This window comes from Crocodylus siamensis, chromosome 10 (genome assembly GCF_052110815.1).
Source record: "Crocodylus siamensis isolate JL-2025a chromosome 10, ASM5211081v1, whole genome shotgun sequence".
Taxonomy (NCBI): domain Eukaryota; kingdom Metazoa; phylum Chordata; order Crocodylia; family Crocodylidae; genus Crocodylus; species Crocodylus siamensis.
This window is the reverse complement of record NC_143404.1, coordinates 44,167,218-44,182,166: the sequence shown is the minus strand read 5'-3', so window position 1 is coordinate 44,182,166 and position 14,949 is coordinate 44,167,218. Positions and strand designations below refer to the sequence as shown.

Below are 14,949 nucleotides of genomic sequence, written 5' to 3'. Positions count from 1 at the left end.
GGGGCCAAAGCTATGTACCAGTTTCTCACAGCCCCTTCTGTGTTGTGCCTCACCTAGTCCCATTCATTTGTGAGTTGCTCAATTTTTCCCAGCACCCCGGTAGGGTGACTAGGTGGTAATCCCACTTCATAGATGTTAGACTAAGGCACATAAAAGTTAAGATAAAAGTAAACGAATATGGTGCCCATTTAGAGATACCTGATATTTTTGTAGTGTACTGTGCTAGTGCTTCCTGTTTAAAGCATGACATCCTTGGAGTTCAGTTACTGAGCTTGACAGCAACAGTTTTGCATACTACACATCAGCATGTTAAGTTAGGCATTCAGAAAGAGGAACACACTTAGGGATTCCCTGGAAAAGATCTGGTTAAGTCTCCTGGAGAATTTTAATTTGTCTGCATATGAAGTAGCAGATGAACTTGCAGGTGCTCTGTTGGCCTGCAAAACTTTAATGTGGTTGGCTAGTGATTATCTGTGACATGACAGCACACACATCAGGGATCTTGTTTCTTCATTGTACTCTTTCTGTTTTGTAGGTATTTGGCTGTGGAATTTACCCATCCCCTTCCTGTCAGTCTCAAAGCATATTTAGTAAGGTTGTTGTAGGGTCTGGCACAGCACTGTCCTATTTCCTGAACTGGAGATCCCATGTGCTCTTCTATTGTCTGGTCAGAGGAGGGGGTATTTGTTCTGTGTTGGAAATACTGTCTCATCAGCTGTGAGAAATTAGGTCTTTTGGTTTGTGGAGATGCTATAAAAATAAAATGGCAGCAATATTGGCTTCCTCTAGATTGATTACCATGTTCAATACAACTCTTAAGTTCCCCTTTTTTGAGCTGGATAAATTCTTGCTGTGTGACGCTTCCATGAAAACAGTGTAGGTCAAATAGTATCCAAGGGATTAAAATGTTGGCCTTATGAGTGAATTGCACAACAGTGACACTTTCAGGTTTCCCTGGGCCAATGTGCAGATGGAGGCGGGGTTGGGTGCATGTTCAAAGCACATATCTTGGAGGCACTTCATTTTAATGAACTTGATTGTAATTTGTCAATATTCATCTAATTAGACCTTAACTTCTCTTCCTCCACAGAGCTCATGTATTAGTTTTCCTTACTGGAAAGAGACTGTATCTATACTGCTTAGTCCAGATCGGACATCACCTTGTGCCATAGTTAGCTACATCGATGAGGCATATATGGACATTGACAGAGATTTTGCTGAGGAATGATTCTTTGGACTTTGGCTTTTGATGGACAGTGCTTGGAAGGTACCTCACAGACTGGATTTTCAGGGATATGCTGCAAAGTGTGTGTGTGCAGCTTGGAACCATGGAATACTACTGCATTGTTAAAGACTTGTCCCGCCTCTGATCTCTAAAGACTTTTCAAATTATCTGGGCAACACATTCAGCCATATATTCCGGTCATTTTGGGATAAAAGTAATTTTCCACAAAAACCAGCTCTTTTCCTGCTTCTCTCAGGCAAGTGTATCTAGTTCAAACCCTTTCCATTGATAGACAAGAAACTATTCTATGTCCCAACTTAATTTTGGTTCTTCCTCATGACTACCAGAATTAGCAGGTTTAAAAAGCACAGGAAATGTCCCAGCTCATTCAAACACAAGTTCTGACAAACCAGCCTGACTGGGACCCCTGACGCTTGCAGACCACACACACAGGCACCAGGAGGACTTGCATCAGGTTTAACTTTGGGTTTGGATTTGAAGTTTAGGTTTGACCAGACTGTGTTTGCTCTTAATTCCTGAGAACTATAGCTCTCTCCACCTTTTTACTATCCACTTTTGGATTGTTTGTAACAAAATCTCTTTGGCCAGCATCTGTTTGACTGTGGTGTTCTGCTTGGACGTCTCTGCTTCTGCTGCTGTCCTTTCTGTGAATACTTCCCATCTGAAGATGTATTTACAGTGCTGCAAAGAAGAGACATTTCAGTAGTAGTGGAATTGCAGTCTGGGGCCTAGCTTTGACTGGGCATTAACCAATTAAAATGTATTGATTTTTAAACTTGTAGCTTGTCCCTTCTTGGGTAACTAATCTGACTTTAAAATCTGGACCGGTGCACTTGTTGCAAGGTAATATGCTCTTAAACATAGTTAGTACTAACCTGCTTATGTCTGGAAGCCTAACACCAGTATCTAAGCTTGCAGTCTTCAGTACTTTAAAATCAACACATATAATTCATCTTGAAGTGCAATACTTACTGGAGATTTCAGGTTTTTTCCTGGGTTTGTTATTTTAATGGGTAAGTGTATGCAATGCTGAGCATAAACACCCATGGTTAAAAATAACTTTGCTCCCACCTCCCCCAGCAGCTTACAAATTTTAGCAAAACTAAGTGCTTAACCGCAGCTTGCAGCTCATATCAGGAGCATTAAACAAGTTGCTCCAAAGCTGGATGCTATTATGGTGAGATTTCCTGGAATGAAATAGTCCATTGTTGAAGTCTTAAGCCTCATATGTATTTTGTGGCTCTAATTTAAAAGAAGTCATCCCCTAAAATGAAATTTAAATTTGAAATGTAATCATTTAGATCAGTTTGCACTAATAATTGGTTGCACAGACAGTTCTCCTAGAATTTCCTCAAATGTATTGCAAGAACTGACAGTGAAGGGGGATCTGAACTTCAGTGCCTTTGTATTCCTTCTCCTAGCCCTGGCTTATAACCACCTTCTCCAGGACTTTGTCTGCAGTCAAATGAAGGAAGAAAGAACATGGCTCTGCAGCTAAGCCTGGCACAGATCAAGATGGGCATCTTATACAATGTATAATAACCTTTGCCAGCAAAGGGAATAAAAACGATCTCAATTCCTGACAAGGGGTGTGAATGTGCAGGACAGAAGATCAGATTCTGGAATGGGAATTGTACCATCTGAAGAGTGCTGATCTGTCTGTAATCGGACCTGTCTTTTGAGATGACTTCAGCTACTATTAATATGTACATCAGTGGTCCCTATTGTAGGTCCCATTCAAATAGGACAGATAGCATGGGAGAGTCAGCATTTTGCTTGTGGTGTGTTCAGAACTTCTGAGGCAGTAGATCCAGCTGGAGTCTTAAAAAGTCTTCTCTTCAAGGGATTTTGCTCCCTAGTAGACTTCATTTCAACACATCACCTCTAGTCAATGTCACTCCTTCACCTAAGATTTCACATATTGGGGGTACCAGCTACAACTCTCTGTTCTTCATCAGCTTTTCCCTCTGGAGCTTAAATACTTTTTGTTCTTAGAGAAATTTTGTTTCTTGGTGTCTCTGCCTATATTTACCTGTAATAGATGTGCACTCAAATGCTTCAAACTAAAACGCTTTTAAATTATAAGGGATGCCTATTCCATAGTGTAGGTAACTGGTGCATCCAAAGTTTGCTGCTGTAAACCTACAGAGAATGCATTTTGGTCTTGTATTTCTAGACTTGTGTAACTCAGAATTAAGGGCCAAGCTGCTTTTATCCTTAGCAATTGGCCTACAAAAGGCTGGGCTAAAATCATCCCCACCTGTTTTCTGTGTAGTGAGTGTGCTGTCCTGTGGGGGGAAGCACAGTGGCTTTCTATATTTTCTTCTTTAGGCACTTTGGGTTTTCATGAGTACCAGCAGCTCCAAGGAATGTTCTGGGTTGGAATCTTGGAGCCAAGCCCCACTATCCCTTTTGCAAGAGGCTCATTGAGAGTTAACTTGCCCCTGCCAGGTGCACAAAAAGCAAATTCTTCAATCTCCTCCCTCAAAGTAGCCCCATCCCTTGTGGGGAAGGCTCTGCATGGGATTCTAACAGACTTGTTAGATGCTAAATAAATTGGAGCTGAGTTTCACTTCTGACTTTGATGGAGTTCTTTGTTCATATCAGCCTCCCTGCAAGTCACCAGAAGCAGCTTGATTCTTCCTTCTTGTGGTAGTAGAAATGTCTTATTTAATGAAACACAGCAGGAGAAGTGTCTGTGCCAGGGTAGGATGGAGAGCATGCCAGCTTGGTCACCATCTGTAATGTGGATTTTCAGCAGACTTTGTGCTAGAGTGTGTAGCATGGGGATGGGATGTCATCAGGTTGAACACACTCAAGGAAATCTGCACTATCCCAGTGAATTGCTGAGGTTTGTGCTTAATTAATGCCAGATTAATGCCGATTTATTAACTGCAAATAAACATATTAAATGGAAACTATTAAAGAAATCTATTTTAAAAGAAACCTGTGTGGAGATGTCTTTCTTTATATCAACTCTGGCCTGCAGTGTGAGCAGAGCCGCTGGCTTTTCCTGTCAAAGCAAAGGAATCCTCACAGTCTGAAAGCCTCCATGGTGTGGGTCACTGGAGACTGAGCCTTGCTATCTTGGCTCAGACTCTAGCTACCTAAGTTCTGCTCTGCTGTTGCTTTGGCAGAGCTCTCCAAGCCCTGGTGGAGGATGAGGAAAGTGTCAGATTTTTACCAACACAGTTCACGTTTACAACACACTCGTATTTCTGAACTCTGAATGGGATATGGTCTCCCAATCCCTACCCAAGCCAGCTAAACCATGTCAGGGGCAGTTACCCAACCAGCACAGTATTCAGCCCCTTTTCCTTTGGTGTACATGTTATAATAGACAGTTTGTGACTTTTTGATGCTCTACAAATGAGTATGCTTATCTCGAGGTACTTCCTGCCCTAAGCCTGGAGTAGCCAGCAGATCGTTGTATGGCTAGGGCAGGAGGGAAGAGCTGAGCAGTAGCTTACTTGGAAAACAGCTCATGCTGTTTCTTCCTGCTTCTGCGGCTGGTCATTGCAATAAGAGGGTGTGTAATGCTGGAGGGAAACAAGCTGCTGTACCAGTCCTGAGAGGAAGGCTGTCTACCCCGCCAGGCAAGGAAGTTTGTTACAGGCACAGCCAGAGTAGAAAAATGGCCGAGCCTGGCAAGGGCTGCCCTCAAATGCGTGGCACTACAGCATCATTGAATAAACTATGCTCTAGCTCCTCTGGACCCATTTAAAACAGAAATAAAACTAGACTTGTTCTATTTTGGTTTGGTTTGCAGCCCTAGTAGGAAGGGCCTGTTCAGCGGTGTCTTTCCCACTTGTTCCCTTGTAAGTGAGAAGACTGGGAGGTTCAGCAGAATATGTATTTGATATGAATCCGCATGAGTCCTGTGTAGTAGTACCATTCAGGAGTTGCCATTCCTGTAGACACACTAACAAGAGTCCTCTAAGTTTCTACACCCTGCTAGGCTGTACCCCACTAGGCTGCAGAACCCAGGTGGCTTTTTGTAGCTGGAATCCAATTAATCCCAGGGAGGGACCATTGCACTGCTCCCTGCATTTAATGTTGCCTGTTGCAGTCATAGGATGGGTAATATGAGCTCCTCCCAACAACTAGGCTGCTGAGATATAAATATAATCATTACTTTAGCTCCTCCTCCATTTCTGCTATCTACAGGGCAGAGGTGATAAAGGGATTCTCTTATCCATAGGTAAGTGTCCTCTCAGGGGACAGTCAAGGCATGGTGTGAGGAGCCTTCTCTGCTGATCCTCAAACCAAGCTTGTGCTGTGTTTGACATGCTTGGACTTCTAACCAGTGACTCTGGAACCAGCCAGCTAGGTCCTGACTGAGAGTTTAAATGAGATCAAAGTCAACTACTGTTACAATCTGCAGTTCCCAGGGCCTTGCTTTCCACTTCATGTGGATGGGCATGGTTATGCTGCCTCCTGCCTGCTTAAGTAGTGTCAGACCTCTAGGTGTTCCTTCAATCATTTGCAGCTGGTAACAGGGCCAGAGGTAGAGGCATAACTAGCAATTTTGGCACTCTGGGTAAAGATGCCGGAGAGCACCATTCAGCTCCCCCTTCTAAATTGGCACCTGTGGCTGGTGTTCATCTTACCCACCTGTAGTTATGCCTCTGCCCAGAGTTTATTTAAGTCATCTGTGTCTCCTTCTAGGGGTTCTTCTAGGTGCCAACTTTTCAGTTCATCCCTTCTTATGATCCGACATTGTCAGACATGTCCATACCTCACTCTGAGAGGCTCTGAAACAGTGGCTGGCTGGCTGTTCCTCTCCCCCACCCCAGACAGCAAGGAGCCTCATCTCTTGGAAAGCTAGCTTTATTCACTCAGTAAAAAGATGCAATGACTGTTGCAGCCATTTGCACCTAAGGTGCATCAGGCATATGTAACAGGAGGAGAGAGGCTGGCACTTTCTGGCTTCTACTCTTCATGCTGCAAATAAAAAATAAAGAGGCTTAGTAGGACTTACCACTCCATTGTGGTCCTCTAAAGGCAGCTGCAGCACCCTCTAGTGATGCCTCTATGCCATCTTTCACAGCAGCCTTATGCTTCCTGCCTGCTCCAGCAGCTGCTCTTCCTGTGTTAGGCCTGCTGTCGTCAGTCACTGCTGCTCAGTGTGAGCACTGGCTACTGCCTGTGGTGCACCAGCCAGGAGAGGAGCATCACCCCATGGGAAATGGTACTAAAGCAGTGTAGCCATGGGAACCCTCCTCTGCACTTGCTTCTCTTCCACCTGCCTGTCAGGCTTAGCTTTGTTTTGGGGCCTTGCATCTGGAGACTTACCTTCGATGTGATGACCACCTCCCTGCTGCGGGAACGCAGCTTGTTGACCTGTGTCTCAGCAATGTCAGCTCGCTCCTCTGCATCATCCAGTTCATGCTGTACCTTGCGGTATTTCACCAGGTTGGAATTAGCTTGCTGCTCCTATGAATGATGATCCAAGGAGGTAATGATGACCTGTCCCTGTGCATTTTCCCCATTGTGTTGCCAGCCACTCCCTCCCCTGCCCCAGGCAGCTCCTGCTGGGCAGGTCTGTACATCTCACTGAGGAAATTCTGCTCTGAACACAGCATTGCTGGAGGCACTGAAATCCCAGTTCCTGTACAAATGGAGCTTGGGCAGTGATGTACCAGCTGGTACCAAGTACCAGCTTCCTCAGCCTGACCTACTGATGTGTCTTGTGCTTGAGAGGCAAGGAGCCCCCTCAGCCTCAGCAGGACAGGAGACCCTGTGGCTGATTTTAGAGCACAAAGCTGTTGCTATAGAGGACTCCCACAGCCCTGGGCTGAGCCTGGTAGACATCCATTATTACATTCCTTGTGCCTTCCCCAGGCAAGTCAGAGCTGTGACCAGACAGTTTCCAGCTTCCTGCTCCAGAGGAACATGTGGTGTCTTCTGCTTTGAGTAGCAGGTTCCCTTATCTGTTGAGCCTTGGTGGGGTTGTAAGGGGCAGCACTTACTGCTTCCTCATACTGGCGCTTGTAGCTCTTGACTTTGGTCTGCAGTTTGTCAATCAGGTCCTGCATCCGGGCCAGGTTCTTTCTGTCCTCCTCAGTCTGAAAGGTGCCAGTCAGAGCCATTTGTGAAATGCCAGTCCCCACCTGCAACCTCCCACCCCTCCCCCTGAGCTTCTTTCTCCCTTACACCCTTTCCAGGGCAGCCCAAGGCTTTCTCTTTGGATACCTTTGCACAAAGCAAATCTGTCCCCTCAGTGATCTTTCTTTCCCACTAACCTCCCATGTGGCACAGACCACTTCGGTGACCCTTCCCTCCCCCCAACACATGCGCGCACGTTCAGGAGGTTTTGTCTCTTCTTTCCATTTGTTCTGACCAGGAATCCTGGTTTTCCATTTCCCGTGGAAAAACAGAGTAAAAGGTAGATTTCCCCTTTTACTGCGGAGGAAAATGCAGATTTCTCATTTTAGCAGAGATACCTGTGGATTTTGAAGTTTTGCAGAGTTCCGGCCTGCAAAGTGCTGGGAAGGAGCCGGAGGAGGGCGGTCAGACAATGGGGTCCATGTGTCTGTATATGTACATGGCTGCCAGGCAGCTTGAAGAGCAGCTCCAGTAGGTAAGAAGGGTGGAGGGGATTCAGGCCCCCATAGGGAGGGAGGGAATTGGGCAGGGCTGGGGCTGCTGCCCAGCCAGGTGGTGTGTAGGGCTTGGGACCTGGGGCTGCAATGCTGGGAGAGAGCTGAGCTCTGCTTCCCTGCAGCAGTCACTGCCTCCTGCCCCCAGCTGCAAACCTGGGTACTTGGCCCCATAGCCCTGGCAGCTAGGGGCCCCCTGAGGTGCAGGGGCTGTGGGAAAGGGGCACCAGCAAAGCTGGGGGGGCTGTGGGACGGGGGGATAAGGGGCATGAGCAGGGCCAGGGGGCTGTAGAGGGGAGTGGGGGTCACCAGCAGGGCTGTGGTGGGCCTATCATTTTAATCATTAATTTGGGGGTGGTTATCAGAGAAATTGTGATTTTTTTTTTTTTTTTTTTTTAATCAGGGAAAACCAGGATCCCTGGTTCTGACTGCTCATGCTCATCCTGCTTCCCCAAGGCAGCTGAGGCCAGAAGCACTTTTAAGCAACAGAAGAGACCTTTCTTTTTTAAAGGAATTTTTCATGTTCCAAGCCAAATCAAGTCCAAACCTATGAGTTAGTCCAGAACCATAAGTGGTCCTATACCCGGCAAATATCCTCCACCCTCACCAGGGGTTTCAGATATTTCCAATGTCTTTTGGCAGGCATCCGACATGCAGGCCCAAGCCTGGAGGCTTGGGGTTTGGATGCCCCCAAGTTTTGCCTGCCCTCAGCCATATGGCTGCAGGAGCAAGCTTTAAGCCCCAACACCTCAGCAGGTACTAAACCACACCAGAAGAACAGTTATTCCCCCGGCTGTTAAGAAAAACTGCCTTTGTGGACCCAGACACATGATACATACTTAGGTGCTTCCCCTGAGAACAGGGCAGGGAAGGATCCCAGAGTTGCTCTGGCTTATCAGAGAGTCCTGCAGCCTCTGCCTGTGTCTGTCCTGCCTAGCAGCAGCCAGCACAGAAGGCTGAGCATGTGCAGTGCTAGCAGGCTGTGGGGTGACTCCCTGGGGAGTCCTTTAGGCTCAGAGCTGGGCACCTGCATACCTGGTAGGTCAGCTCCTTGATCCTCCTCTCATACTTGCGGATGCCTTTCTGGGCCTCAGCTGTCTTCTTCTGCTCAGTGTCCAGCTCCCCCTCCAGCTCCCTCACCTGCAGGCACCAAGCAGCCACAATGTCACCACTCTCCTCACTTCCCAGCACTTCTTCACCTATCCCCTTAGAGAGTTCTCCCTGGTTTCCTCCGGAGCCTGGCTAATTCTCTAACGCCACCTGATTCTGAGCTGGGATGCTCTACTTCCTGTGCCTTCCAGTCCATGATGCCCTGTCCCAGCAAATGGAGACCTGCTAGGTGAATAGCTGGGCTTCTCTACCATGTGCTGGGTATGGAAATGTGAGAGGATAAAAGGAACCAAGACCAGGTTCCTGGGTTGGCCTCCTTGCTGGAGGCAGTGGAGCATCTCCTCCATGCTGTCTGGTGCAGCCTGATACACACCAGGCTGCATCAGCACCACCCTTACAGAGCTGCAGAGAAGAGATGCAGGAAGTGACTGGTGCATTCCTATACAGAGTCCTGCATCTTCTGGCCCCCTGAGGCTATGCATGGCTGAGGGTGCTGGGCACTGAGGATCTGTCCTTGGTCTGCAAAGGCCAACCTCGTACTGATGTGAAGCGCACCATTTGGGAGTCAGTGTCCATTGCCAGGTGCAGGAGGGCTAAGGGGCTCTAAGGGAAACCTGGCACCTGGGGATTTGCTTTGATCTTGTCTCGCTCCCTGCCTCCCCTGAGTCCTGTAACCAAGCAAGCAGCCATGCCACAGAGGGTGCTGTGAGAAGCTGAGTAGGAAGGGCACTGGCTGCAGACACAAAAACAGTTGAAGCCTGTTCTACACAGCACTGGGTAGTCCCAGCACTTACTCTGGCCTCCAGCTTCTGGATCTGCTTCTTGCCTCCTTTGAGGGCAATCTGCTCAGCCTCATCCAGGCGCATCTGCAGGTCCTTGATGGTCTGTTCCATGTTCTTCTTCATCCGCTCCAGGTGGGCACTTGTGTCCTGCTCCTTCTTCAGTTCCTCTGCCATCATGGCTGCCTGCAGGTACCCAATGGCTCTGTCACTGCTGCACAAAGCTTTCAGGCTCCCAGGCCTTCCCTGCCAGACCCCTTTAGGCTCAGTTAACCTCCCATATTGATTCCCTCCACTCGCAACCTACCTCCCACATATAGCTTCAGTTTGCCTAGAATTGTCCATTTCAGCCCCCAGCTGAGGAGCTACAGCACTGATTTCCCACACCCTGACCCACGGTTAGGTTTTGTCAGCCACCCTGGAGGGCAAAGCAAGTCCTGGTACAACAGAAACTGGTAATTTGTGCCCCTCTCCACTGACATATTGAGGCTGTGCTATGCCCCAGGACTGGCCCTAGCCCTGCTGGGGGTGCTTAGCCAGCCTTCTCATGCACTCACATCTGTGATTGCTTTCTTGGCCTTTTCCTCTGCATTGCGACATTCCTGCACAGCCTCTTCCACCTCTGTGGTCAGTTGGGCAATGTCTGCCTCCATCTTCTTCTTCTGGTTAATCAGGCCTGTGTTCTGAGCACAGAGACAGGGCAGTGTTACCTCTGCAGGCACAAGCTTTTCTTTCACACGGGTGCTCTGTTCACTCGGAGGCTCATCATGCAGTTGGACTGTTCTCAGTGGGGATGGGGTATTTGCATGGGACCAGAGTGCAGGGATAGCCTGTTTGCATGGGGATGGGTTGTGGGGCCAGGCTGTTCACATATGGCCCAGGGCTTTGGGATCTAGAATGTGCTAGGAAGTGAGGGCACTCCCTGTTCACTGCACTCCACTAAGACAGTCTACTTTCAGGGCTGTGCACCACTGCTGCTGACCAACAAAGCAGCACATAGATTTCAAGGCCAGAATGAACCACTGTGGTGTGCTGAACCATGCTTCTGCCCATGCCATAGGATGCCCCTGCATTAATTCTGTGGGAATGAGCTGGTCTTCTAGCCCAGTCCGCAAACCTGGGCGATGGGCTGAGACTCACTGCACACGTGAGGTGCACAGCAGCTGCTGTCTGCCAGCCCCCTCCCTAGCAAAAGCCTGCATGAGCTGGGTTCACCTGTGAGTGAAGCAGATTCACTCTTTCAGTAGCCTCCAACAGTTCCTGCTCAGCCAGCTTCCTGCCCCGCTCAGCTTGCTCCAGTGCTGCCCGCAGCTCCTCCACCTCTGCCAGCAGCAGGTTGTTGCGCCTCTCTAGGGCTGCTGCCTGCTCCTTGAGGTCATCATTATGGCGCATGGTGTCATCCAGCTCAATTTGCAGGTCCTGCCAATGACATCCATGCAGCAGGGTCAAGAGGATCAAAGGAAACAGACACCTTCCCATCCTCCCAGCAGGGGCCAGAGGATAAGCAGGACATGTCACACACAAGGGATCAGGATCACTATGTGATCCTGAAAAGACAGCCAACTGCTGGCCGGGCATCAGGCAGGACCAAGAGCCAGATGGTACACCAGCCATTGCTGCCTTTGCCTTCAGGCTGACTGAGGGAACACAGGACCAAGACAGCATCTGGGCATGGCATTGAGCCCCCTGAGCTGGCCCACAGCAGTAGCCAGGCAATCCTTATCCCTCAGGCAGGGGTCAGGACTGACTTTGATTTGAGACTGGAGCTGCCGAACCATCTTCTGGGCCTCAGCAGCCTGGCGGTTGGCGTGGCTCAGCTGTATCTCCATCTCATTCAAGTCTCCCTCCATCTTCTTCCTCAGCCTGATGGCCTCGTTCCTAGCTTTAGCCTCTGCATCCAGTGTGGCCTGCATGGAATCCATGGCACGCTGGTGGTTACGCCTGGGAGGGAAGGGAGTTGGGAGAAAGTGATTAACCCTCCTGTAGTACTGAGACTGTGGCTTTCACACTGCAGTTATGCATTTGCTCTAGTTCTCCTGGTATCCCTGTCTCAAGATTGCAGGGCAGCCCTGCTGATACCAGCCCACAGAAAAGTGAGGTGGGCATTGTAGATGCAGCCTGCTCCTGGCTTGGACCCTACCTCAGGTTCTCAAATTCCTCATCCTTCTCTGCTAGTTTCCTGTCCACATCAGCCTTGACCTGGTTCAACTCCAATTGGATTCGCAGGGTCTTGCTCTCTTCATGTTCTAGTGCCCCCTAGAGACAACAGCAGACATGGCATTAATATGGTGAACACGGGGACAGCATTTATGGCTCTCCCAGCTAGCTGTTTGCACTCCTTGCAAATGTGGCATTATAGAGGACAAAGGACAATATATCTTTCCTGCCAGGGCCAGGCAGTCCTAGACTTGCCATGCTCTCCAGCCTGAACATGCTGATTTTTTTTGGAGAGGTTGGGAAGTCAGAGCTGGAGCACCAAGTGGGGAGGGACAGAATGGCAGGAACGGGGGACCGACCTGAGCCCAATGCCTGGGGCACAGTCCACACATGAGGAAACTACCACGCTGCCAAAACTGAAACCATCATGTTGCGAGCACTTGTCCGTTAATAAAAATTGTTGTAAAATGCAACCTAAATGAGATGTTCACAAAGGAGCTTTCACTATGCCCTACAGGGCCAAGGGGAAACTAAGCCAAGTGCCCTGCTCTAGCTCACAATACACTGGTGCTGGAGCTGACAGCCCAGGAGTTCTGTGTCCCTACCGTCCCAGAATCCAGAGGGTTGTTGTGCTGCTGGTAGCATACAGGAGGTGACTAGTGGCTGTCCAAGAGCCATCTACAACTGGAGCCTTGAAATGACAAGTGTAAAAGGGGAAGCAGTAATTAAGCTTGAGGGGTCATGTGGGTTTCTGATGGAGCAGTAACCCTTGAGCAAGAGCTAACACCCTCATACTGATAACCCCAAGGTGCAAAGAGGAGGGGCTGCTCATGCCTCTTGCAAAGGGCATTTGAATTGTTAGGATGGGTACTGGGCATGTGAGCGATATCACCCCTCCTCACAGCAGCAGCAGAGCATTTCCTTTTGGCTCTGAGCTCACCTCAGCCTCCTCCAGGGCAGCCTGGATCTCACTCTTCTCACATTCCAGGGTCTTTTTCAGCTTCTCCAGCTCATGGATTGTCTTGCCACTCATGCTGATCTGGTCTGTCAAGTCAGCAATCTCCTCTGTGCCAGATCAGAAAGACCTTAGGTTATGAGTGTGTTGCAGGGGCCTGAGCTTTCCTGCAATCCTTCAGAGAAATGGTCAAAGCAAACAAACAGCTCTGAGCCTAACTCTTTCATCCTGAGCCTGCTTCACAGCCTAGCAGCTGTCCAGGGAGCTCCTCTGCTGCCCTAGGCAAGTGCTGGAAGTGACTTTGAAACCTGCATTCAGATGTCCCCCATCCCTTCAGTACTCAGCTGCTGGCCTGTGTCCTCAAATGGGCTACCTGGGCACTGGCAGCTGAGCTCTGTTATGGTGTCATAGAAGCTAGACTACTTTTGCTGCACTCTGCATGCTGTTCTGTCTGCCCTCCCACTTGTTCCCTGAGGTCACACTAGAGGCTGGGTGGGACAGCATTGGTGACAGGAGCAGGTGTGCAGAGCCGGGCTGGCCAAGGTGTGTTCCTGACACCCATGTAGTATAAATATGGGCAGCCTCAGACATTGCCCGAGACCTCACCTCAACTGTACAATACCCTTGTTCGCCCTTTGAGGCAAAATATCCATTAGAAAAACAAATAAGTTTTGAAATAGCAGCAAGGTTCAACCCTGCCTGGACTTTCATGACTGCAATGTGGTGAACACTGCCCCACCTTGGAAAAAAAAACACACCCACTCCAAGGAGGAGAAGGAAGGGATAAGTCCCTGTCTTAAGGCCGGTGACTGTTCCTGGAGTTGGGGACATAGAAGTGCTGCTAGGTTCTGTGCCTAACCCTGCGAGAGGAAATGGCACGAGCCTCAAAATATGGTAGGACTGTTCAGGCACGTGTCAGATCCTGTGTACCTTGCAGGTTTTTGTTCTCTCGTTTGAGGGTCTCCAGGTTGTCCAGGGACTCCTCGTAGGCGTTCTTGAGCTTGAAGAGTTCAGTGCTCAGGCTACGAGACTCTTTCTGTGAGGCCTCCAGCTCTGCCTGGGTCTCTTCATACTTCTGTTTCCACTCAGCAATGATCCTGTCAAAGTTGCGCTGCTTTTTGTCCAGGGCAGCAGCTGCAGAGTTGGCTCTCTCCAAGTCAATGGACAGATCCTCGATCTCGGTCTGCAGCCGGTGCTTAGTTTTCTCTAGGGAGGAGCACTTGGCGTGTGCAGCCTCCACAGCCTCCTCTGCCTCCTGCAGCCTGATGGCCAGCTTCTTCCTACCCAGAGCAATCAGGGCATAAGCCACAGGTAGACATCCCAACCCAACCCCTTTCACCACCCCATCAGCCTGGGTCTCCAAAGGGGGCAAGGTTTGACTAGAAAAGGCAGACCTTTGCCTAATTTAATCAACACAGGCCTGATCCGAGGGCCCTTTTGAGTCAGTCAGTGATTTCTGTGAATTTTGTCCTGCCCCTGGGAGGAATGAAGGGCACAGCAGGCCTGAACACTGCTCCCTACTTGGTGGAAGAGCTTGCCCCAGTATAAGCCCTTTAGGTACACAAGTGGAGGTATGTGTTGGCTAATAGATCTAGATCCAGGCCCTTCCCTCAGCAACACTACAGACAGCCAGTGAAAGATAGAAACCCCTCACAAGCAGAGTGCTGGGTTTCATTACACATGTTGCCTTGGCCAGATCATTGGCATTTTCTGGCAATAGGAAGCAATTCTGTATGTGTGATTACAGAGTCCTCAGTAACTACAGGCCTGTACTGGAAAGTTGCTCATGTGGCCTCCCTGGAAAGAGGTCGGGGCACTGATTTCAAGTGTGTGAACCTTGCAGGAACTCACTTTGCCTCCTCTAGTTCTTCTGTCCTTTGAATGGCATCCGTCTCATACTTGGTTCTCCATTGGGCCACCTCAGCATTGGCCTTTGACAGGGACCTCTGGAGCTCACTCTTGGCTTCTACCTCTTCCTCATACTGTTCCCGCAGAAGGTCACAGTCATGGCGAGATGCTTGCAGGGCATGCGCTAAGGCATTTTTGGACTAGAAAGCAGAAAATGTGAGAAGAGAGACTGACATCAAACTCCCCAAGGCC

The 14,949-nt window shown here is 49.1% G+C and overlaps 2 protein-coding genes across 3 annotated transcripts in view; one reads left to right on the top strand and one right to left on the bottom strand.

Annotated features, from left to right (window-relative positions):
• TRPC4AP (transient receptor potential cation channel subfamily C member 4 associated protein) overlaps positions 1-4,192 on the top strand; it is an 81,700-nt gene extending 77,508 nt beyond the window's left edge. The window contains exon 19 of the mRNA XM_090064831.1: positions 1,091-4,192. Coding sequence (XP_089920957.1) covers positions 1,091-1,228 — 138 coding nt within the window. The 3' untranslated portion in view covers positions 1,229-4,192. The remainder of the gene's footprint in view (positions 1-1,090) is intronic.
• Positions 1-14,949, bottom strand: part of MYH7B (myosin heavy chain 7B) — a 63,243-nt gene that overhangs the window by 3,894 nt on the left and 44,400 nt on the right. The window contains exons 32-43 of one of the 2 annotated variants that reach the window (XM_090064830.1): positions 14,701-14,897; positions 13,780-14,129; positions 12,835-12,959; positions 11,878-11,993; positions 11,486-11,678; positions 10,953-11,156; positions 10,295-10,420; positions 9,753-9,923; positions 8,884-8,988; positions 7,219-7,314; positions 6,542-6,682; positions 6,061-6,190 (exon numbers count right to left, since the gene is read on the bottom strand). In XM_090064830.1, the coding sequence (XP_089920956.1) occupies positions 6,179-6,190; positions 6,542-6,682; positions 7,219-7,314; positions 8,884-8,988; positions 9,753-9,923; positions 10,295-10,420; positions 10,953-11,156; positions 11,486-11,678; positions 11,878-11,993; positions 12,835-12,959; positions 13,780-14,129; positions 14,701-14,897 (1,836 nt within the window). In that variant the 3' untranslated portion in view covers positions 6,061-6,178. Of the gene's footprint in view, positions 1-6,060; positions 6,191-6,541; positions 6,683-7,218; positions 7,315-8,883; positions 8,989-9,752; positions 9,924-10,294; positions 10,421-10,952; positions 11,157-11,485; positions 11,679-11,877; positions 11,994-12,834; positions 12,960-13,779; positions 14,130-14,700; positions 14,898-14,949 lie in introns of those variants that run through there. The other variant, XM_090064829.1, reaches the window with a different exon arrangement.